The following is a 24,891-nucleotide window of genomic DNA, read 5'->3' as shown; positions in this document are numbered from 1 at the left end:
ATATAGTGCAGATCTGATCAAAGATATTGACACTGTTCAGACACTATACTAGCAATGGAGGTTTATTGTGCATGAGCGTGCACCTGGCAATCAAGGGGTAATGTAATGACTGGTGTACTGACGCTATCTGGGAGGGGCGTGAAAACCGTGTGTGTGTGTGTGTGTGTGTGTGTGTGTGTGTGTGTGTGTCCGTGTGTCCATGTGTCCATACCACCCTGGTTTGTGTTACGTCGCTGCGTTACTTTAACTGACAACTGCGCGGTCATGCAACACTGCACCCAAAATAAATCTACATCCTTTTTTTTCCCCCCACAAATTGAGCTTTCTTTCGGTGGTATTTGATCGCCTGTGCGTTTTTTAATTTTTGTGCTATAAAAAAAAGGCTGACAATTTTGAGCAAAAAAAACAATATTTTGGACTTTTTGCTATAAAACATGTCCAGTAAAAAAAATTAAAAATCAAATTTAGTCATACATTTCTGCCAAAATGTATTCTGCGACATGTTTTTGCTAAAAAAAATCCCAATACGTGTAAATTAATTGGTTTACGTGAAGTTATAGCGTCTACAAATGGCGGGAAAGATACTGGGATTTTTTTTTTTTTATACTAATAATGGTGGTGATCAGCGACTTATGGCGGTGATCAGCAATTTATGACAGCGATCAGCGACTTACTGCGGCAGACATTTTCACACTGGGGGGGAATTGACTTGGGGGTCACTGACATCCCCAGTGACACCAATACAGTGATCAGTGCAAAAAAAAACACTGACACTGTACTAATGGCACTGGGGATGAAGGGGTTAACATTTTTTGGTAATGAAAGGGTTAACTGAGGGGAGTGTTTTACTAGGGGGTGGGGGTGTGTGCTTCACAGGAACATGCTAATCCTGAGAGATAAACTCTTCTCTCAGGTTCAGCGTGCTCTGAACTGACTGAGAGCAGACTTGCAGTGTAAACACTGCAGCCTTGCTCTCTGTCAGTGATTGCCGGTAATCGCCAGGACCCGGTGATGGACACCCACTGCTGCGATCGGCGGGAGGGGTAGGGCGGACACGCGCCGCGTGTGCGCCCCCTACCTGTTTTACAGAGTGCCGTTAAAAAACTGCGTTCTGCGTAGAGGTGCCGCCCTGCCACAGTAAAAACACTGTGGCTGGTCGGCAATCAGTTAAGGACATACAGTATATTTGTAATTTATTTTTAAAAATATGTTTCATATATTTTGTAATAAAAACGCATTTCATCATGCAGTATATATATATATATATATATTTAAATATATTTTGAGATTTATTGAATATATAAAAATATTGTAAGTATTTCAAATATATGGCAATATATTTGGGAAGAATATTTAAAAAATATATTTCAACTATATTTTTCTTCCATATGGGGTGGCGAGTGGCTAGCACAAGTAGTGTTCCGCAGCCACCAAGAATTCAAAGAATCCTTCCAGATGTGCTTGCAAATCCTGATTGGCAGCCCACAAATTCTGCAGCACCCGTACTTCCCCCATTCACTGTCCAAACCGGATTTCAGGTGGAAACAGCAAATTGAACTACTCCCCTTGATTTTTTGGAGCGGTTTTTCATGAAAGATCTGTATGTATTGATTGTGGATCAAAGCAATTTATATGCACAACAATTTATCTCCGCCAACCCAGATTCTAACCTTGCCGGACCATTTGCATGGAAACCCATTACGGTTTCCGAATTTAAAGTTTCTTGGGCCTAACCCTGAACGTGTGCATTACTGAAAAAAAATAAATTGTATTGGTCCACAAACCCGATTCATCATATCCCCGTGTTCTCTGATGCCATGTGCAGGTATAGATATGAGAATATAATGCGATTCATGCATTTCAATGACAATGCACTGTCGTCCTTGGAGTGACCCTGAACTTGACCGGCTCCACAAAATTTGGCCCCTTGTAAATCATCTTAGCACAAAATTTGTGTATACTCCCCAGCAAAACATCTGTTAAGTCCCTAATTAGTTTTTCTGGCCGCCTTGCATTCAAACAATTTCTCCCCAGCAAGCGTACCAGGTATGGGGTCAAAATGTATAAAAAAAACTTGAAAGAGGGCAACTGGCTATACATGTAATTTTCGGATTTACGAGGGAAAAGATCACGTGGTGCTCCCTGGATGCCCAGACTACATGAATAGCAGTTGCAAGATAGTTTGGGAGTTAGTGTCACCCCTTTTTCAATACGGGGTACCACTTATAGGTGGACAATTTTTATTCAAGCCTGCCACTATTTAGACATTTATACAATTTTGTAATTGGTGCATGTGGCACCATGCGACCAAATTGCTGGAGCTTCCCCCCAACGGCTTGTAAATACTCATCTTAGAAAGGGGGAAAAATCCTACTTGAAAAATGATGAATTGCTCGCAGTGAAAAGGAAGGACAAACTGAATATTTTCGTCCTGTCTTCCATTCATGCAAACACGACCATGCAAATGTCCACGACAGCTGGTGTTGTTGAGAAGAACTTCTGTGTCCACTACTATAACCTTAACATAGGAGGGGTGGGTTTCAACCACCAGATAATGAAGCCGTACTTAGTTTCCCAAAAAGCCAGACGCTGGTACAAAAAAAAGTGTCTGTTTATTTCAATTGGCTCTATATAATGCTTTTGTGCTTTACAAAGCAACTGTACAAAGTGGATCCTTCCTAAAATTCCAGGAAGAGATCATCACGGCCCTTTTGAACCCAGAAAGTGCTGTGGCCCAAACCCCCAACCCAGATGCAGTTAGCCAGCTGCATGAGAGGCATTTTCCAGATGCCATTCCCCGTACCCCAACCCAAAAGGCACCCCAAAAAAGATGTGTCTGTAGCAGACACAGAATTAGAGGCGACACCCGCTGTTTTTGTCCCTCCAAAGATTTCTTCATCTACAGTACATCGCTCGATGTGAATAGAGGAATCTGTGAGGTTCTTTTTTTTTTTGTTCAACCTATGGGCTGAACGAAAAGAAAAAAAAGAACATTTCAAGTTTGCCCACCATTAGAAGTGGGTGGATACAGGGTGGTATATTCGAATGGTGGGTATACCACACTTTTTCTGGCAGAGATTTCTTCTCTTTTTTTCCCCCCATTCAGTCCGCAGGCTGCATTAAATAAAAAAAAAAAACATAGCATATACAGTTGTGCTCAAAAGTTTACACACCCTGGCAGAAATTGTGAAATTTTGGCACCGATATTGAAAATATGACTGATTATGCCAAATAATGCTCTTTTATTGAAGGATGATGATCATATGAAGCCATTTATTATCAAATAGTTGTTTGGCTCCTTTTTAAATCATAATGACAACAGAAATCACCCAAAATGGCCCAGATCAAAAGTTTACATTCCCTGGAATGTTTGGCCTTGGTACAGACACACAAGGTGACACACACAGGTTACAATGCCAATTAGAGGTTAATGTCCGACATCTGTGGCTTTTTAAATGGCAATTCGTGTCAGTGTATAAATAGCCAATGAGTTTGTTAGCTCTTACGTGGAAGCACTGACTAGGTTAGATACCGAGCCATGGGGATCAGAAAAGAGCTGTCAAAAGTCCTGCGTAACAAGGTAATGGAACTTTATAAAGATGGAAAAGGACATAAAAAGATGTCCAAAGCCTTGAAAATGCCAATCAGTACTGTTAAATCACTTATTAAGAAGTGGAAAGTTTGGGGATCACTTGATACCAAGCCAAGGTCAGGTAGACCAAGAAAGACTGCAGCCATAACTGACAGAAGAATTGTCCGGGATTCAAAGAAAATCCCACAGGCAACCTCAAAAGAAATACAGGCTGCTCTGGAAAAAGACGAGTACTATGTGACATTAAAAATTGCAGTACCTATCATTTTATTCACTAGGGTATCTCCTTTAAAAAATGATATAATGTTTGGGGGTTCAAAGTAATTTCCGAGCAAAAAATACAGATTTTTTCATGTGAACAATAAGTGTCAGAAAAGGCTTGATCTTAGGTGGTTAAAAGAGTGAGTGATGTCTGGCATTTTTTTTGGAAATTAGACACCACAAACTACTGAGGAGACATGTTGAGTCAATAGAAGAATTTATTTTTTACCACAAATTTTTGGAAGATGACAAAAAAAAAAAAAATTATATATATATATATATATATATATATATATATATCTATATCTATATCTATCTCTCTATCTGCCACATTTGAGAGACTTTTTGGCAGTCTAGCCACTTACGGGACCCTAAATACCAATAAGCACCCTCAGGCTTTTAAAGGGCTTTATTTCCTCATTACACTGCCTGACTACCTATCACGGTTTCGGAGGCACCCCAAGGAATTTGATAAGAAGCATGGTGAGTATTTTGCAGATCTCGTTTGTTGCCTCAAGTTTTAGAAAAATGAAAAACAAAATTTTTTTCTTTTTCAAAACCTTGTGAGAAAAAAAAATGAGATCTGCAAAATACTCACCATGCCCTTTTTAAATTCCTTGGGGTGTCTACTTTCCAAATATGGGTCATTTCGGGGGGTTTGGTGCTATCCTGGCATTTCAGGGCCTCCTGTGATAGGTATTGAGGAAGGGAAATGAGGAATTTATGCACCATCAGGCTTTCAAAGGGGTCGTTAGATTTCAGGCTCCTGTATGTGGCTAGACTCCCAAAAAGTCTCACACAAGTGGTATCCCCATACTCAGGAGACGCAGCATAATATATTTTGGGGTGTAATTCCACATATACCCATGGCATGTATGAGTAATATACCAACTTTGTGTAAAAAAAAAACAAAAAAAAAAAACACATTTTTGTCATTTTCCAAAAACTTGTGGAAAAAAATAAATCTTCCATGGACTTAACATGCTTCTCAGCAGATAGGTTAGGGCAGGGCCTAAAATTTCAAGTCCTGAGCTACTAGCCAGGCCTTAGAGTTACTTGCCACCAACAAACACACACACACACAGAGACACCTGTACACACACACATACACACAGAAACATGTACACACACGCACAGAGACACATGTACACACACACAGGCACGTACAGACACGCATACAGACAGATACATGTACATACACAGAAATACACACGCACAGACACATGTGCATACACACAGACACGTACATGCGCGCACACACACACATAGACACATGTACAGATACACACATGTACAATTGTACATGCATACACAGACACACACACACCACCATCCCCCCCCCCCCCCCCCCCCAATAAAAAGTTGCAGTACTTCTTTCACTCACAGATCCGGGTACTGCACTCCAGGGGGAGGCAGAGAGCACAGCACACACTCCTTGCTTTGCTTTCACTGCGCTCAGCTATTGAGCAGTCTGACGGCTCCCAGTGCCAATGACATATCCGGCCTGAATTCCGAGCCTGCTCAGCAAGACGGCCCTGGGGGACACACTCGCCCCCACCATAATTTCCACTCGCCATTGGCGAGCAGGCGAGTGGAAATTTCAAGCCCTGGCTTAGGGTGTCTACTTTCCGAAATGGGAGCGTTTGTACTGCCCTGACATTTTAGCACCTCAAGAAATGTGATAGGCAGTTGAAAAAGCTGTGTAAATTCCAGTATCTATACCATAGTTTACAGACGCTATAACTTTCACACAAACCAATTAACATGCAGTTTTATAGCGCAAAAAATAAAAACCCCTGAGGTGATCAAATACCACCAAAAGAAAGCTCTATTTGTGTGAAAAAAAAGAACATAAATTTAGTTTGGTATAGCATTGCATGACTGCAGTTACCAGTGGTTCATTTCTGAACTTGTTTTGGTTTCTTTGTACGTATGGATTGCATGGGTTGTTGCTGACATGTAGTGAAACTTTCAGGTCAAAAGCACCTATAGAAATGGATTTACTGCGTTATTGTGATGTGTTCAATACTTATTTTACCCCCTGTATATTACATGTTTTGACTGTACCACACAGTGCTTCATTTGGAGCACAGGACTTTCATACTTGTTTTGCTCACAATATTATATACTTTGATTGCATCTCTTCATGTAAAATATTCAGTTTATGCGGTGGAGCTGCAAATGTTATCTTTTATATTTTTATGGATAAGGCTAACAGGACAACAGCCCTCTGGTTAAAAGTGGTGACAAGCTGTGTAATCAATGAAAGGAGTGACACTGATAAGTAAAGACCTAGATCTCTAGACATAATGTTAACTATGTCATTGTTTACTTTGCTTACATGTAGGAAATACAATGAATATTATTAATTACATACTGGTATAGAGCACTTACAAGATGCTGTTGAGCTGCTGAAACTGCTCCATGGCAGTGCTGCACCAGCACTGGTCCTTAGGGCTCTCACAACCAGCACACTCCGAGTCCTCTACCAAGGGGTCCTCAGAGTCACTCTCCTGCTCGTTCATGCTGCTGTCACAGTCACTGACACAATCATCCCCCCTCTTCTTCTGCCTCATGTAAATCTTAAATGTCCGACTATAAAACTGCTGAACCATGTTTTGGAAAGTCTTGGAGGTGGAAAAGAAGAGGATAGCTTTAAACATGGTGAACACTTTATCCCTCAATATCTGGGAATCTGAGCCATGCAAGAAGCCCATGTCTGCCCACCTACCCAGGATTTCCATGCTTTTTAGGTATGGTTCTAAACGGGACAAAAGGAGACGGAAGGTGTCCAGCAAGAGTAGTACACATTCCTGCTCTTCAACAGCATTCTCCTGCTGGTTGATGCCATTCCAGAATTCTGGAGCGATGTTCCTCTGCAGATCCATCTGCAAGACTTCGGTGAACCATTCTTCCACCACAGTATGCAGGCCACAGGCACGGAGCACATCTAAGGCTATTTTCAGATCGTTTTCCCCGATCGACTCATCAGCACCAGATCTAGGAGCAGCCTACAATAAGAACAAATAAAAGATTCTAGATCAAAAGTTATGAGAGGGATGCAACAGGGTAAAAACAGTTATGAATACTATTATCTGCCATCTGATGACTCCCTTCTCTCCTCACACTGCAGTGTCTAAAAGCTCATTTACATAGGCACATGGGGGGGGGGGGGTAAAAGCAGGAGATTGAGCTGCAGTTTTCCTGCCCCTGGCTACCCACAGCAATCCATCCGAACAGGGCTGTACCCATTCAATGATGCTTTGCTTGCCGGCCAAAATTGAATGGCATGTTGCATTTAGCAAGCTAAAAAAGGACCCATTAAAGTGAGTGGGGCTGCCAGCAACTGCATGAAATGCATACAGTTGCAGTGGCTTGGCATTACGAGGGTTAAAGCAGGTGGTGAGGAGGCAACAGATCATTTCCTCACTCTCTGTCAAACACACACTGAAAAACAATCCACGTGAGGCAGACACTGCCGCACGTGTGAATGAGCTCTTAATGAGTAGCACTGTTACATTAAAGCAGAACTTCACTGGAAAGTAAAGTTCCACTGGATCACTCCCTGCAGGAATCCCAGACACTGGTAAGTACCGGATTTCTAAAAGTCAGCAGCTACAGCATTTGCAGTAAAATTTTATCTTTAAAGCACAGGGCCCTGTATTCAATTCTTATCTGTATAGATTTTTTATGTCCTCCACAATCCAACAACATACTATCATGAGTGAAATAAGTAGGCTGCCATGGCCAACCTTAAAGGACATGTGCATTTATCCTATTTGTCCCTTCCCCTCTACAGATTACTTTCATCTAAAGACCACACCTGCGCATTACTACCCAATATACTTCTACAGGGCTATGTCCCGAGGAAGGATATGATTGGAGATGGCCCCACAGAATTCTATGAGGCAACCATCAGACCAGATTTCAGCTGACTCAAATTAAATTTGAAAGACCCTTATCCCCACGTAAAAACGTTAAGAATTCAGCCTAAGGTCCTGAGCTGGAGACATGTCTTCTGGATACCAAAGAACCTTGGTACTCATGCTTAGAGCAGATGTAAAAGTCTGAGCATACACTCATCCCATCAAACATTCCAAGATTCTAATAATTGCAATACCACTCCAAAATAAAATATAATTATTATAATATAACCCTTATAGCATAAGCTCCACCTTCACCCCTGAAAATGTAAATAAGAATAATTAATATATATGCCACTTGATCAAATGTCACCCCACAGTGTAAAAGATTATTATTATACAGTATTTATAAAGCGCCGATAGTTCGCTCAGCGCTGTACATTACAAAGGGGGACAGAACATGTGACAGAACAATAACAATACAATGCAAAACATGAGGGGATCGAGGGCCCTGCTCTTTCGAGCTTACAATCTAGGAGGGAGGGGATGGTGGCACAGGAGGAGATAGCTGTGGGGGATGGAGTGGTAGGAAGAGTGGAGGAGGTCGGTCAAGTTAGCAGGGGGTAGGCTTCCCTGAAGAGATGGGTTTTCAGGGTGCGCCTAAAGGAGAGGAGAGTAGGTGATAATCTGATGGGTTGGGGCAGGGAGTTCCAGAGGATGGGTGACACCCTGGAGAAGTCCTGGAGGCGGGCATGGAAGGAGGAGACCAGGGAACTAGAGAGAAGGAGGTCTTGTGAGGAGCGGAGTGTGCGTGCTGGGTGGTACTTGGATATTAGGTCAGTGATGTAGTTCGGGGCAGTATGGTGGACAGCTTTGTACGTCAGCGTTAGGATTTTGAATTTGATCCGTTGCGCAATCGGAAGCCAGTGGAGGGATTGGCAGAGGGGGGTGGCGGAAACGGAGCGGTTGGAAAGGTGAATGAGTCTGGCAGCCGTATTCAGGATGGACTGAAGCGGGGATACCCAGCGGCGCGGCAGGCCAGTGAGGAGGGAGTTGCAGTAGTCAAGTCGTGATATGATGAGGGAGTGGATGAGCTGTTTAGTGGTTTCTGGGGTTAGGAACGTGCGGATTTTGACGATGTTGCGGAGGTGGAGTCTGCACGAGTTTGTTAAAGATTGGACTTGGGGCTGGAAGGATAGGTTGGAGTCCAGAATGACACCAAGTACTCTGGCCTGCGGGGCGGGTTTGATATTGGTGTTGTTGGATGTGATGGAGAAGTCAATGGGGGGTGGGGTTCGGGCTGGGGGGAAGACAAGAAACTCGGTTTTGGAGAGATTCAGTTTAAGGAAGTGGAGCGACATCCAATCTGATATGTCGCTCAGTAGGTGTGTGATTCGGGCAGAGACCGAGGGGGTGAGGTGGGGGGTTGAGAATGAAAGATAAATATAATTAATGAAATCAAAGTCCAAAAATTAATTAAACTGCACAAGTGTCCTTCAAAAAAAAGTCATAAATGTAATTTCCACACAATTGTTTGACCAATGTCACCTCAAAAAGAAAGAAATTATAAGGGGATCCCTTATGAATAAGTCCAACGACGAAACACGTCAAGGGAAGTGACGTCAGACGCACACGGGAACCGGAAGTGGAGTAGCAGCCATTTTGAAAAGTGGCAAGAATCCTACCAAACATTTTGGATGTTCTCTGGACGGCAGAGAGGTTTGGAATGTCGATTTTAAAGGCTGTTATAATGTGAGCATAGTAATAAAGTAGTTTATATGGTGTTTTGGCGATATTATATTATTTTACTCTTCATATATTGGAATCTTGGTGGAGCATAGTATGAAGAGGAATATGGAGTGTTTATGCTGATGAACCCACATGACATCAAGGGAGTGTGGTATCCCTAAAGATCTCTCTAGGAGGGCTATCTTAATATCACAGTATATCTGGATGGCATTAAGGCGAGATTAATATTGTGTTTTGGTAAGGGTATTCACTCCTTACTTTAATTAGAAGTGTACACTGGTTTTGACACTTGCTTTTGTGGCACCTTTCAGTAGTTCACTAACATTTTTTTTACACTTATTTTCACTTAACAGTGTTCACGTATGTGTTACACAGTATAGTGAACTCACACATTGTTTTTGTAGAATTTATTTAATAAGGATAATGCACTATGTATGATTTCTTTCTTTTTGAGGTGACATTGGTCGTGAAAGCCTTTGAGAGGCTCTGATATTTGGACAATTTTGTAGAAATCACCTTTATGACTTTTTTTGAAGGACACTTGTGCGGTTTAGTAAATTTTTGGACTTTGATTTCATTAATTATATTTATCTTTTACACTGTGGGGTGACATTTGATCAAGTGGCATATATATTAATTATTATTCCAAGATTCTCCTTGCTCAGCCCAGTGTTACAAGCTTCATTATTCATATGAGTGACTACAGATCACAGCATCTAATTCTCCCACTGGACAAGTCCCAGTGGCCTATGACATAGCTTGGACCCATCGAAAATGAACATCCTTACTCTTTTAAAGGAACCTGGTCAGATAGTGTGAAAAAATACAGATCAACAATAGCCTGTGGAGGAACAAAGTTTACACATATCTGTCCAGTGGCAGTAGTGCTAAAACAATGCTCTATTGCAGAACTCCAGGCATGAATACTTTCTCACATGTCTGGGAGTGCTGAATAGTGCGTCCCTTGCTGTGATTTATCCTGTTGAACCATAGGTGTCCTGCAGCAGAAGAAAGATCTGCGGTCAACAGGGAGACATGTGATTGGACACTCCCGGAAGTGTGGGATAGTATCAGCACTGGGACTGCTTTGTGAGAGCAATGTTTCAGCACAGTCACTGCAGGACAGGGAAGTATATATATTCTTCCACAGGTTGTTGGTGGCCTATTCTTTCACCCCCCCCCCCCCAACAGGGTCATTTTAGTTGGTTTCTCTAGCTATTTTTGTTGGATAGAGTCAAAGCCTCAGAGATTTAGCCTCATTCACAGGGGCATACCTATCCATACACCCATGTAATGGGCTGTCTTCAGCCACCCAGGATACACAGATGATCTGTGCAGGTCCACACAGCAGGTCACCTGTTACTGACTTGAACAGGCTGCCTGCATGCCCCTCCGCACCTGTGCATCCTGGTTGGCTAAGACGGCCACTCACAGGGGTATATGTGCCTTAAATGCCAACAGTTTCTTTAAGGGTGAAGATTCACCCACGTTTTTTGACACCCACACGCCCCCCCTCCCCAAGCTTCAACAGATAGGGATGTTCTGGCTTCGCAGCCACACTGACCCGATATGGATCGCTCGTTGGGCGGCAAGCCTACCCAACGCTACACTTGCAAGTCAGTGGGGAAGCACCACAGAAACCCCGCAACCATGTGCGATGCTCTGCACAAATGGAGTTAAAACAAGTGGTGAGGAGGTGTTGCATTGCTTCCTCACTGCCTGTCAGTAGCCTCTGGAGCGTGATCCTAACAGGGATCAGGCTTCACATCTAAATCTACCCCAAGGCCCCTTTCACACTGCTAAGTGGGGGATCTGTCTGCTTACCCCCACTGCGCAGGTGGATGACAGAGCAGACATGGCCTTCTGTTCTCCATCGGGAGGTTGGATGTAAATGGACCACCTGTTCATTTACCTGTCATCTGATCTGTCAATGGGGAATGGATCCCCATCTGTCCATTTTTGGCGGATCTGATGCAGGTGGGTGGTCTGTTTAAATCCACCTCCTCCATAGAGAAGAATGAGTGGTCCGATTGGGTCTGCCTGAAAAATGGACTGGACCCAGATCAGGCTGAATACTTTAATTTTTCATGCATTTGCATCTGTACTGCATTTTTGCTATGTTTACAAACCGCACCTGAGTGCATCTGGTGTATGTAATGAGCCCTAATTCCAACCCCCACCGTGTCCCAGAATTCACTGTGTGCACTGAAGAACTACAAGTCCCAGAGGGTCCTGTCAGCTACCACCTGGCTTTTATTCTGTATATTAACAATCTGGAATGCCTGCAATGGAGACTGCACAGCAGTGAGCAGGGCATGCTGAGACTTGTAGTGGTCTAGCTATACTGCAGCCCCCTGCACAGCGCAGACCTCCTGCCAGCCTCCATTCCGCAGGGTTGGGAGCCTGCAGTCCCTTCTAGAGGAGTACAGAGAGGACACTGACCAGCCCCAGGGCGGAGGCAGGCACCAGACCCAGGCTCAGGGTGTTCCAGGCAGCGGACAGCTTCTCCGGGCTGCAGCGCGTCATCCCTCCTCTGCCGCCAGTCCTGGGCAGGCCGGTCGCACAACCGCACGTCATTGTGGCCCGTGGCTGATGACGTTGCAGAGCCGGGCTTCCAGTCTCCATGGCAGCAAGAAACGCCGGCCAACTGCGCGGCGCAGACATATTTTTTTTGATCACATGTGAGCCAATTCTGGGCTCTTATAGGCCGCTGACCGGGAAGTGAAGAGGAATTGGTGACGTAACTATAAAGTAGTCCCGTGAGCGCACCAAGAACTAACCGAACCGGTGGGCGCAGAGGAGCCGGGGCGAGATGAGCCAACAGGGGGCGGCGCTACAGACCTATAACAACGAGCTGGTGAAATGTAAGGACTGGGCTGTGTCCTCTGACCTCACATACTCCCCTGTTGTACCATGAGCCCCCCAAACCCCCTTCTCTGTCACAGGGGCGGACTGACAACTCATGGGGCCCCCGGGCAATAGGGGATCATGGGGCCCCTGTGTCCTTGCCCAAACTCAAAAAAGCCTATGAAAAAGGTACCAGGGGCATCTCGTGGGGCACCCTACTGACCCCGGGCCCTCGGGCAGTGCCCGAGTTTCCAAATGGTCAGTCCGCCCCTAGTCTGTCATCCACACCACCCCTCATTGTCTGACACCCTTCCTCTATAATCCAGCTAATCACAACCAGGGTGAGGTTGCTGGGAGCTCTTTGGTCAGTAAGCAGTTTCTGTCCTCAAGAGGGAGACCACTGACCACAAATCCCAATGTCCACAAATGTAAGGATCATTTTTCCCACCTACCAGGGCCAAAACTGGGGGGGGGTGGCACTTGCCCCCGGTGCCTCATCAAGGGGGGCGCAGCTGGGGGTACCACTCCTGCCTACACTGGGTACCGCTGCTCTAAGTGCCACCGCCACCCGATCAAGTTTAACCTCCCTGGCGGTCTAACTAATCAATATTTTTCAATGTCAAAGCAGTACATTGTTTTGCATGGAAATGTGTAGTTTTATATTGTAGCCTTGTAATTCTTAGGAATAACTCACTTAAATCTGTCCAAACAGTCTTGTAAACATCCCGGGTATGATGAAGTTTGAAACACAATATTACAATAATAAATTTAAATTCAATAATGTAATAAAACCAAAACACTGAAATTTGCAATATAGCGCCAAGTTTGCACATTGCTGAGCTCAGTCGCAGAATCGTTTTCAGTGTGTGATGACGAATTTCCCCACAAATGATTATCACTCAATTCTGCAAGTGGCTCTAATTCACTATCACTGTTCTCTAGCTGGTCTAAAACCACTTTTGACGTAATGGGACGTTTTTTGGATGCCATGGACATTTCTCAGTTTCCAGGCAGAAAGAACAGTAAAAGTGCAGGCAGGGCACAGGACAAAGCACTAGGGACAAAATGTATGTGAAATGGTTTGATACAGTAATGTAATCCTAACTGATTACAATGTATTGTGTGTATGTCATATTTTTACTATTTTGAATCTCCTGCCGGTTCCACCAAACCCCCCCCCCGTGTCTCGACGCTCGCAGGGAACGGAACCTGGATGCCGACATTGGCCGGAGGACACGGCGGGAGGACGTTGTGGGATCGCAGGACAAGGTAAGGATCGAGGGATCGCAGGAGAAGCACTACAGTGTAATCCCAAGTGTGGCTCGGGGTTACCACTTTTGGTACTGTAAATTAACCCCGAGCCACACTTGGGATTACCACTAGGAAGGTTAAGGGACAACCGGCACCCGCGGTAAATACCGGAGAAACAAGTGGGAGGGATATCGCACAGCACACCAGCACTGAATCACTCTGCCCGCCCCATAGAAAAGCATTCCTGAGCAATGCTTCAGCTATTGTTGCTAAGCAACAGTAGACGAAGTGTCGCTCGGCAATGCTTTTCTGTGGGGCGGACAACTTCCTTGAAGGAAAAGGATAGTTTAGTTCCGCTATAACCGTCACCTCCTGTCCACAGGATAGATGCGGGAGTGCTAACTAGGGGTCATCAAGAAAACACAAGTGTTGAGGCCTCTCTGGTAAGTGGTGTCTAAAGTGTATATCCAAAATGCCTCATTTCTAAATAGATGGTTCTACTAATTGCCATCCCTATGTGGCTTCCAGACCTGTACAATCACCATAGGTGAGGCATTTTGAACATACAATTTAGACACCACCTATCCGAGAGACTTCAACACTGCTTACTTGTTTTTTTGCATTTTCTTAAGTCAAGTTGGGTACTGATGAGCTCTGGCGAGGACTGTTATTAAGAGTTCCCTATTTGTACAGGGAGCAAAATATGCTTCCCCAAAAAACATAGCAAGTTTCTTCTGTATTTGCTACCTAGGTCTTTTGTTCTTTTATGAGGTAGGTTGCTCAACTTTCAGCTTCTACTGTCTGATTCAGGTATAGAAGATCTGTGTAGCAAAAGGGATGAGCTGAACCGCCAGATCCAGCAGGAGGAAGAGGAGAAGAATAAGCTTCAAAATGACGTCCGCATCCTCACGGAGAAACTGTGCAGAGTGAACGAGAGCTTGGCGAAGAAAATGGTGTCCAGAACGGAATTTGACAAAACTATTGCTGAGACACAAGCTGCATATATGAAGGTATAGTAGATCAGAATGACTCTTGGATATTGAGATATCAAACACAGGATCTGAGTCTTGGACAATGGGTTATGCAGCTTCCTTCAAGTGTCTAGACACTGGCAAACAGCCCTGCATTTAGCCCTGCTGGGGGCAAGCAGCAGGGTTTAGAGCCGCCTTCCACGGGCTGTCCCAATCAACTAGCCGGCACTTCTGCAGGCTGATAATGGGGGCGGCAGTAGCGGAACCCACTGCAGAGCATGCCAAGGACAGATCAGTATCTCCTCCCCCAGCAGGGATCAGGCAGCGCCCCAGTGTCCTGCTCACCCCCCGACCCCAAGGTAGAGCTTGCTGCAAGGCTTGCAGTGATTGGGTGGGACTCGAGTAGGGGGTGTGGCCAGCCTCGGAGGTGATCCTTCCTTGCCACAGGTGTGCTGTTGTGAGAGTAGGCTGCAGGACTGGTATGTGTGCTGTGTAGTGGCTACTGAATGGAGAGATAGTGATCAGGAAGCACATGCTAAAACGTTCATTGCTAGAAGATAAGGAGTGGACATGGTTAACACTTTTAATGTTGGCAGATGAGCTCCCATTTGGAAGTGCATGATTAATCACACTTCCAACACACATCTGAAAAGGTTAACCATTTCATTGCCAGCAGATCCCTGGTGAAATGCATTTCCATTAGGGATCGGTAAGCAGCACCTCTGCCTAATAAACAGTAACCCTTCATATTTTCTATCATGCAAAAAAAATATCAGGACAAGTAGATTGCGTCCCGATTTTTGTCCTTGGACAAGTAGTTTTTTGGGTTTTTTTTAATTTCCACACCCTTGAGGTAAATGGCTGTCTTTCTCTCTGCTCTGAGAGAAGCAAACCTTTTTCATTGATTTTGTTTATTTTTATTTTTGTCAGTCTGATTCTTCCAGCAAGTTACTAGCTACTACATAGCCCCTGTTGCTTCCACCTTGCCCCTTGGGTGGCCATACCTAAACCACGCCTAGAAGAAGTCACGGGGCCAGCTCTAATGTTGCTTTCTGCACTGGGTTCTGTGTTTAGCACTCACCTCGGCACATAGTGCAATGCAATGTGTTGGCCACAGGGTGGTATATAGGTCCAGGGCTTTGGTCCATCTGCTGGTGGAATCCTGTCTCTGAAGACCCTTTGGGGATATTTCCACCAGAAAGGCAAAGATCTGGATGGGGCTTGGCCCTTAACATTCATTCTCAGCTAATGGAAGGGCCTTAAGACTACCACACTACATCCGGGCTGCAAGTCTCTTTTGCAGCCAGAAGCGGGAGTAGACTTTTTTTATTTATTTATTTATTTATTTTTTATGCCTGTAATTTTTTGCACCCCTTTCAACTGTGTATCCTGTGTGGGTCAGGCTGCTATTGCACTTGTGTGGCTTCTTTCTGATGGAGACCCACTACACATGTGCACGCCATTTTGTCTACACACTTGTGCGACCAGCTGGTTCTTCTGCCTCCAGCTTACCAACATTAAACAGCATCGTAGTCCTTGAACATTATGGACTTCCTCTGTTTACAGTGACTGGTCATAGAAGGCTTAACTTTTGTTCTTCTCCGCAGTACAGGTCTTTGAATACTTATAATATTATCCTATTTATACAAGGAATAAAGTGACTTCCCAAAAAACTTACAGTGGCTTGAAAAAGTATTCATACCTCTTGAAATTTTCCACATCACAACCAAAAACGCAAATGTATTTTTTGGGGATTTTATGTGATAGACCAACACAAAAGTGGCACATAATTGTGAAGTGGAAGGAAAATGATAAATGGTTTTCAAAATCTTTTACAAATAAATATCTGAAAAGTGTGGCATGCTTTGGTATTCAGCCCCCCTGAGTCAATACTGTGTAGAACCACCTTACCCAAGTCTTTTTGGGTAAGTCTCTACCAGCTTTGCACATCTAGAAAGTGAAAGCTCTGTCAGATTGGATGGATAGCATCTGTAACCAGCAATTTTAAAGTCTTGCAACAGATTCTCAATTGGTCTGGACTTTGACTGGGCCATTCTAACACATGAATATGTTTTGATCTAAACCATTCCATTGTAGCTCTGGCTGTATGTTTAGGGTCGTTGTCCTGTTGGCAGGTGAACCTCCATCCCAGTCTCAAGTCTTTTGTAGACTCAGGTTTTCTTCTGAGATTGCCCTGTATTTGGCTCCATCCATCTTCCCTTCAACTCTGACCAGCTTGCCTGTCCCTGCTGAAGAAAAGCATCCCCTCAACATGATGCTGCCACCACCATGGGGATGGTGTGTTCATGGTGATGTGCAGTGTTGGTTTTCTGCCACACATAGCGTTTTGCTTTTAGGTCAAAAAGTTCAATTTTGGTCTCATCTGACCAGAGCACCTTCTTCCACATGTTTGCTGTGTATCCCATCCAACTGCAAACAGGACTTCTTATGGCTTTTTTCAACAATGGCTTTCTTCTTGCCACGCTTCCATAAAGGCCAGATTTGTGGAGTGCATGACTAAAAGTTGTCCTGTGGACAGATTCTTCCACCTGAGCTGTGGATCTCTGCAGCTCCTCCAGATTTTCCATGGGCCTCTTGGCTGTTTCTCTGATTAATTCTCTCCTTGCCCAGCCTGTCAGTTTAGGTGGACAGCCATGTCTTGGTAGGTTTGCAGTTGTGCCATACTCTTTCCATTTTTTGATGATGCATTGAACAGTGCTCTTTGAGATGTTCAAAGCTTGGAATATTTTTTTTTATCATGCCAGGGTGCTAGGTCTGGATCTGAACTAACCCCTTGGCCCCACATCCAATCGCTGTCCAAAGCTTGCCGCCCCAACCTCCAACATCTCCAAGATACGCCCCTTCCTAACTAATGACACCAGAAAACTTCTAACTCACTCCCTGGTCATCTCCCTCCTTGACTACTGCAACTCCCTCCTCACTGGCTTACCTTTGTATAGGCTATCCCCCTCCAGTCCATCATGAATGCTGCTGCCAGACTCATCCACCTTTCCAACCATACAGTGTCTGCCACCCCTCTTTGCCAGTCCCTCCACTGGCTCCCGCTCACCCAACGAATACAATTCAAGATACTTACAACAACTTCTAAAGCCATCCACTACTTAGCCCCTAGTTACATAGCGAACTTGGTCTCAAAATACCAACCAAACCGTTCTCTCCGTTCCTCTCAAGACCTCCGGCTCTCTAGCTCCCTTGTTCATAGAACAGCTGTATTTATACTAAGATTAAATTACACACAGGTGGACTCTATTTACTAATTAAGTGACTTCTGAAGGCAATTGGTTCCACTATCTTTTAGTTAGGGGTATTGAGTAAAGGGGGCTGAATACAAATGGACACCAAACCTTTTAGATATTTATTTGTAAAACATCTTAAACAATTTAACATTTTCCTTCCACTTCACAATTATGTGCCACTTTGTGTTGGCCTTTCACATAAAATCCCAATAAAAGACATTTACATTTTTGGATGTAACATGACAATGTGGAAAATTTCAAGGGGTATGAATATCTTTTCAAGGTACTGTAGAAAATGTTTTCCATATTTACTGCCATAGGTGTTTTGTAGGAGGTAAGTTGCTCAACATACAGCTTCTACTGTTTTAATCGGGTATAGATTTGTGTAGCAAAAGGGATGAGCTGAACTGTCAGATCAAGCAGTACTCTCTGCAGCACATGTCATTGTGGGCTAACTGTGGGTATAGGATTATAACTTTTTTTTTTTTAAATGGTTGAACTGGATGGACTTTTGTCTTTTTTCAGCCAGACTAACTATGTAACCCGCGCAAAACTTTGTGGATTATAGGGCCAAGGGGAATGAGTCAGCAGACTGTGCCAGCTCGCGCTCAGCTAATAGCTCAGTGAGGGTCTGTAGCATCCCCCAAAAGGCCCTGGTACTGTTAGTCCTGACTGCTGTACCCAGTTGAGTTGTTGCTCTCCTCAGACCTGCACTGCTCCTTCTGTTATATCTCTATTTCCTTTTTATCCAGGGAGGCTTTCTTAGCCACTTTGTCTGATGCTCTTGACCCTTTTAGAGGCCTCAGACCAAGTGGTCTCCTCTAGAGTCTTCCTGATTGTCCTCTTAAAGCTTCCATGCTTTCTGAAGGGGAGGAGGAGGAAGGTTCCCTGTCTGGTGCTGAGTATTCAACCTACAAAAAGGCCCAATCTGCTGATCTCTCCCAAGCTTAAATATACTATTTCTATGCTTATTGACATGGTTCACACACGTCTTGCCTTGCATTATCCTCGGTCAGCCTAACCAAAGGTCATCAGCCCATGGTCCTTAAAATGGTTGTAAAGGCTAGACCTTTATTACCTTAATGCATCCCATGGTGCAAAATGTCCCAGTCTTTGTAGTGCCACCTTCAACCCCCCCTGTATATTTACTTGAGTCCTATCTCAATCCAGCTCTGCCTGTGTACAGTGGCTCTCTCTTCTCTCTATTCAGAGGCAGCAGTGGGTGCCATTGGCTCCTGCTGCTGTCAATCAAATCCTGTAAGCAGGGTTTGGACTGAGCCAAACTGTGTGTCAATACACACAGTTGTGCCCACATGTGCACCCCCATAGGAAGTGGATTTCTGTGGTGGTACATAAAGAGGAGGAGCTGAAAGTGCCAGTGGGGGACCCCAGGAAAAGGGGTTCAGGACCGTTCTGTGCAATCCCATTGCTCAGAGCAGGTAGGTATAACATGTTTTTTATTTTAGAAAAAAAGCCATTACAAAGGATTTAAAAACTCTTTCGACAGCCAAAACTTGCTCCTACAGCCTGTCTTTGGTGATTGGCCTCAGTGTGAGAAAATATTAATTTGTCCCAAGCACTTTGCTCCGCAATATCCTATGGAATAGGGGTTCTTTAAAAAAAAACCTGCCCCAGTTCCTGTTTTTAGCAAAACCGTAATGGTGCTTGTTGAGTATGTCCCTGTTTCCAAGGACTGTGATAGGTTTTGAAGCCCTTTTTCAAGGCCTTGTTTTTGGCTTGTTCTACTATGCAGCCTGCCATTGTGCCTATATCTGTATTAGACCCTAGCTGTCGGGTCCAGGAGAATGGCTTAGAACCCTGGATCTATTTTGCCAGATTTTGTCTGTCCTCCCAACAGCTGAAGCTCTTGCCCATGACCTTGCAGTACTGCATTGATGAATTGTTGTGTATTGAGTATATCTTGGGGTTTGATGGGTCTTCATTATACATTACTGATAAGTATGTTTTTACATACGGATATTTGATTCTATGTTTTTGGGGGGTGCTGCACAATTTATTTTACGTGTGAATCTCATTCTGTGCTGGTGAGCACTCGGTAAAAGAGAGGAATTGAAATGCAGCTGCACAGGAATATTTGTATTGCACCATCAGCAGGTTCACTGACTTTGCATGTATCCTTTAAGTTGTTTTGTTGATTTCTTCTAGTAGAAGGAACATTTTCTCATGAGAAATTTATGGACCTATTTATTCTTTCAGATCCTGGAGAGCTCACAGACTTTACTGAATGTGCTGAAGAGAGAGGCCGGTAACCTGGGCAAGGCCACAGAAGTACAAGGAAGCTCCAACACATAAACGCCAGTGCTAGTTTTTATAATGCATTTTGGATTGATATTGAAACTTTTATATATTGGTTTGGGTTAATGATATAGTACATTTTTAGAGTGTATTTTTATATTTAAAGCTGAAATCTGGCCTAAATAAATATTGTCTGTATACAAGAGCTATGTGTTATCTTATTATCCCATGTGTAATTTCCAGATCTGTGCAGTAATCAAACATACAAAAAAAAACATTCCGTGTTCACCTCCCCCTAATGCTTACTTGAACCCAATCCTGATCCAGCGATGTGCACAAGAGCAGCAGCTCTCATGTCTCTCCCTCCTTACTGGCTGATTAACAGCAGCATAAGCCATTGGCTCCCACTGTTGTCAATCACAGCCAGTGAGGAGGGAGTGGGGGGTAGGCTGAGCCATGCCCTATATGTCTTATGGATACACAGGCGGTTTGGGAGCGAGCATGCAAAAGTGCCCCCAGAGCAAGCAGCTTGCTCTGGGGGCACTCAGCAGGAGGGAGGGTCCAGGAGTTCTCGCAGGGGAACAGAGAAGAGGAGGATCCAGGCTGCTCTGTGCTCTTTTTATTTGATTGTGGATGATGTGGTTTTGCACAGCCACCTAGTGTCCCCCGTATTTGCTTCCTCTGGCCTAGTAGGAACATCAGAATAGTTTGTCATTTTTCCCTCAGGTCTTCGTGCCAGTTGCAGGGGTCTCTTTAAGTGGGTTGCTATTACCTGTCCAATGTACTAGGCTTAAAGCATGTAAGCTCATCATGCCGACTAGCAGTCTCCTTCTGCTTAAAAATAATAAAAGAAAAATATCGGAAACAGGTGAAAACAAAAATCATCTTGTTTGTTGCATAAAGGAGTAAAAATTTTCCATGGCAAACTTACAGTAATGCATTTCAGTCTAAAAACAGACCTTATTCATAGCTAGTTATATAAAAAATAAAACCAATATATAGAGTGGAACACAGCTGCCCAACCCACCATCCGTAATCGGATCAAATAACTACACCTGTAGATGCAGGAGACGGGCTGAGCTAACGTGCATCACTGTCCATATAAAACACCCAGTGAACATAACTCACAAACACATAACCACAGAGAAAAACATACACAAATGTATAGAAAAAAATCAAATCGAATGCACACTGGCATTTGGAAGTTATAAAAGTAATACTTTGCATATATGTCTGAAGACAGGAGCGAATAAAGTGGAAGATCAATCCAGATCGACATCCCAGCTGAGGATTAACCCCAAAGGTGATCTGGTCTGCAACTTGTGGATCCGCCATGCTTCTCTTCTTAATGATTTACAATGCCTATTCCCCCCTCTTGCTGACACAAACTCTCTCAATGCCACAAAAACAAAAAAAAAAAGTAACATTTCCTCCAAGAACTTCTTTAAAATGTGAGATGACAGAAATCTGTTTTCCTTGCGGGTTAATGGAGTCTCAAAAATGTTCTCCGATGCGGGTTCTAAGACCGTGTATAGTGCATCCCACATACTGCAATCAACATGATGTGCAGCATATGAGATACACCACATAGGTGGTCCCACAATTTATAACATTTCTAATCATAAAAGTTTCACTGGTATTAAAAGACTCAAAACTCTTGGTCCATAGATTCAATGAGTAATATCTGCATGTTTTAACACCACAGACATAAGAGCCCATGTAGGAAAGCCAGGTAGACTATTTCATTTTGGAACTAAAATAACTTGGAGAAAGAAGGTGCTCTCCAACTTGACAATCTACAACCATGCTGCAATACAGCATTAGACATGTGCTTTTTGTTCCAAATCAAAATTTGGATGAATTTTCCATTAAGAGATTCAGATATATCCGAATTACAACATAACAAAACAAAATTCGAATTGATTCACATTTGAAAACCAATTTGAATTTGAAAACAAGAATAGAATAAAAAAAAAACAGAAAATAATAGAAAAGAAAAAAAAAAGAATAGAACATAATACAGTAGAAAATAATAGAGTAAAATAGAATAGAAAATAAAGCAACAGAAAAGAATGGAATCCATTAGAATAGAAAGATTAGAATATAAAATCAAAGAACAGAAAAGATTAGAATAGAGAATCATAGAATCAATTAGAATAGAAAAGATTAGAATATAAAATTAAAGAATAGAAAATAATAAAGTAAAACTGAGCAGAATAAAGGAATAGAACAGAATCAAACAATAGAATAGTATAGAAAACCAATAAAGCAGCATAAAAAATAATTAACTGCCTTCTGAAATTCAAATTTTGAATGGAATGAATTTGAACAGAATACATTAGAATAGAATATAAAATAATAGAATAGATTAGAAAAGACAAATACTTTACAAAAAATTGGGAGCTGTGCTATGGTGACGTGAGTAGTGATCAACAAAAAAATTGTGAACATTTTGCTGAAATTTCCAATCTGGTCACGCAACTCTTCATATAGCCCATATACCATCAAAACGTTATGGATTGTAACGTTAGAACTATTATTGAATCCGTTAGAATTATTTTCAAATCCATTTTAAATTTCGAATTTGGTCAAATTCAAATAAACAAAATGAATTCTGAAAAACTAAACAAATTAAATGAATTTAATCAAACAAAATTAGTCAAATAACGAATCAAAACGAAACAAAACAAATGTTTTAATTTTGCACGTCTATACAGAATGTATGTCCATATCTGCATATAGAATCTGTAAATTCTTCTTAATCATATTAACAATACACTGATATTCTTTTGAAGAGGTAGTGACAAAGGTAACCTTCCTGTCACTTCCCTGTTTCTCTTGTCCAGATAAGTCAAATGCTCTCTTGTTCTGTATGTTACTTTCTCCCAAAAGATGTGCCCCATCTCTAGCTTCAGCAATCCTCCTGCCTCGTCCTATACACCAATTGGGGAAACTCCTAGATATGTCTATTCTTAATCATTTCTGATTCCGTATCAAAGAGTGCACGATGGAGCAGTTCCTTCACGCCAGAACAAACTCTCCAACTAGTATAGCCTTAATCGTATGAAACGGATGACAACTTGTGGCAAACAAAGTGGAATTGCCTGCACACGACATTCGGAAAGCTGCAGTGGCAACAGAGCTAGTGACAAGATCAGGGAAGAAAATAAACCCTAGTGGGGCTTTTAAGGTACCATTATGGGTATTGAATAGAGCATATTTTATTATGACATGAAAAAACCACACAGAGTGGTAAGCAAAACAAACGCCAATGTAGGCACATACAGTTGTGGCCAAAATTATTCAACCCCCACTGAAATTGAGTGTTTTGGCCAGTTTGACATTGCTTTTGATCATTCAGTCATCTTGCTTACATTTACATTAAAGAGGCACTTGTAGGTCAGACAAATATAACATAACAGTTATAATGAAATAACCACAAATGTCTTTTCTGTGCTCACAGCATTATCAGTTTTATTCAACCCCCAAGTGACATTCAATCTTAGTACTTAGTACAGCATCCTTTTACAGTTATAACAGCTTTTAAACGTGAAGCATAGCTTGACACAAGTGTCTTGCAGCGATCTACGGGTATCTTCGCCCATTCTTCATGGGCAAAGGCCTCCAGTTCAGTCACATTCTTAGGCTTGCGCACTGCAACTGCTTTCTTTAAGTCCCACCAGAGGTTCTCAATCGGATTTAAGTCTGGTGACTGCGATGGCCACTCCAAAATGTTCCAGCCTTTCCTCTGCAACCATGCTCTAGTGGACTTGGAGGTATGCTTGGGATCATTGTCCTGTTGAAAGGTCCAACGTCTCCCAAGCCTCAGGTGTGTGACGGACTGCATCACGTTTCCATCCAATATCTCCTGGTACTGAAGAGAATTCATGGTACCTTGCACACGCTGAAGCTTCCCTGTACCTGCAGAAGCAAAACAGCCCCAAAGCATGATTGACCCTCCACCATGCTTCACAGTAGGCAAGGTGTTCTTTTCATCATAGGCCTTGTTCTTCCTCCTCCAAACATAGCGTTGATCCATGGGCCCAAACAGTTCTAATTTTGTTTCATCAGTCCACAGAACACTATCCCACAACTTTTGTGGTTTGTCCACATGGCTTTTGGCATACTGCAGTCGACTCTTCTTATTCTTTGGAGACAGCAAGGGGGTACGCCTGGGAGTTCTGGCACGGAGGCCTTCATTACGCAGTGTGCGTCTTATTGTCTGGGCTGAAACTTCTGTACCCACATCTGACAAATCTTTTCTCAGTTCCTCAGCAGTCACACGGGGACTTCTCTCCACTCTACGCTTCAGGTAGCGCACAGCAGTCGAAGTCAGCATCTTCTTTCTGCCACGACCAGGTAGCGTTTCAACAGTGCCCTTTGCCTTGAATTTGCGAATGATGCTTCCTAAGGTGTCTCTTGGTATGTTTAACATCTTTGCAATCTTCTTATAGCCATTGCCCTTCCTGTGAAGAGAAATCACCTCTTCTCTTGTCTTCCTGGACCATTCTCTTGCCTTCACCATGTTTGTAACCACACCAGTAAATGTCTAGAAGGAGCTGAGTATCACAGTCATTTTAAAGCTGCCTAATTGGTGCTTATTATGCTTGATTGCTGCTCGGTGACATCCACAGGTGTTTTCAATACCTGATGGAAAGCACCTGTATGAACCTCTGTTCTTCAGAGTGGTAGTCTTTAAGGGGTTGAATAATTGTGGCAATGAAGAAACCACATAAGAACCATTTACTACTGTATTACATAAACAATTGATGTCATTTTAGTTGCATTTGGGTAGTTACAACGTCCTTGTAGGATTTGATTCTGAATACAATTCCAAATGTACA

The 24,891-nt window shown here is 43.1% G+C and overlaps 2 protein-coding genes across 2 annotated transcripts in view; one reads left to right on the top strand and one right to left on the bottom strand.

Annotated features, from left to right (window-relative positions):
* The window catches only part of ANAPC2 (anaphase promoting complex subunit 2), a 43,112-nt gene extending 31,010 nt beyond the window's left edge, over positions 1 to 12,102 (bottom strand). Inside the window, exons 1-2 of the mRNA XM_089675136.1 lie at positions 11,908 to 12,102; positions 6,248 to 6,864 (exon numbers count right to left, since the gene is read on the bottom strand). Coding sequence (XP_089531262.1) covers positions 6,248 to 6,864; positions 11,908 to 12,090 — 800 coding nt within the window. The 5' untranslated portion in view covers positions 12,091 to 12,102. The remainder of the gene's footprint in view (positions 1 to 6,247; positions 6,865 to 11,907) is intronic.
* Positions 12,103 to 12,122: 20 nt separating this feature from the next.
* SSNA1 (SS nuclear autoantigen 1) lies at positions 12,123 to 20,252 on the top strand. The gene is made up of 3 exons (XM_089675137.1): positions 12,123 to 12,329; positions 14,374 to 14,573; positions 20,009 to 20,252. Exons 1-3 carry the CDS (start codon positions 12,278 to 12,280, stop codon positions 20,102 to 20,104), a joined length of 348 nt encoding a protein of 115 aa, XP_089531263.1. The 5' UTR covers positions 12,123 to 12,277; the 3' UTR covers positions 20,105 to 20,252.
* The last annotated feature ends 4,639 nt before the right edge of the window (positions 20,253 to 24,891 follow it).

The sequence above is a fragment of the Staurois parvus genome, unplaced genomic scaffold (assembly GCF_062004578.1).
Source record: "Staurois parvus isolate SC_StPar_1 unplaced genomic scaffold, SC_StPar_1.0 ptg000154l, whole genome shotgun sequence".
Lineage (NCBI taxonomy): Eukaryota > Metazoa > Chordata > Amphibia > Anura > Ranidae > Staurois > Staurois parvus.
Note: the sequence above shows the minus strand (reverse complement) of the source record. Positions and strands in the feature narration are given on the sequence as shown.

Coding starts and splice junctions, on each gene's coding strand:
- SSNA1 (XM_089675137.1), top strand. CDS start 12,278: ATGAGCCAACAGGGGGCGGCGCTACAGACCTATAACAACGAGCTGGTG. Junction 12,330..14,373: donor TAACAACGAGCTGGTGAAAT/GTAAGGACTGGG, acceptor TGTCTGATTCAG/GTATAGAAGATCTGTGTAGC. Junction 14,574..20,008: donor CACAAGCTGCATATATGAAG/GTATAGTAGATC, acceptor TTATTCTTTCAG/ATCCTGGAGAGCTCACAGAC.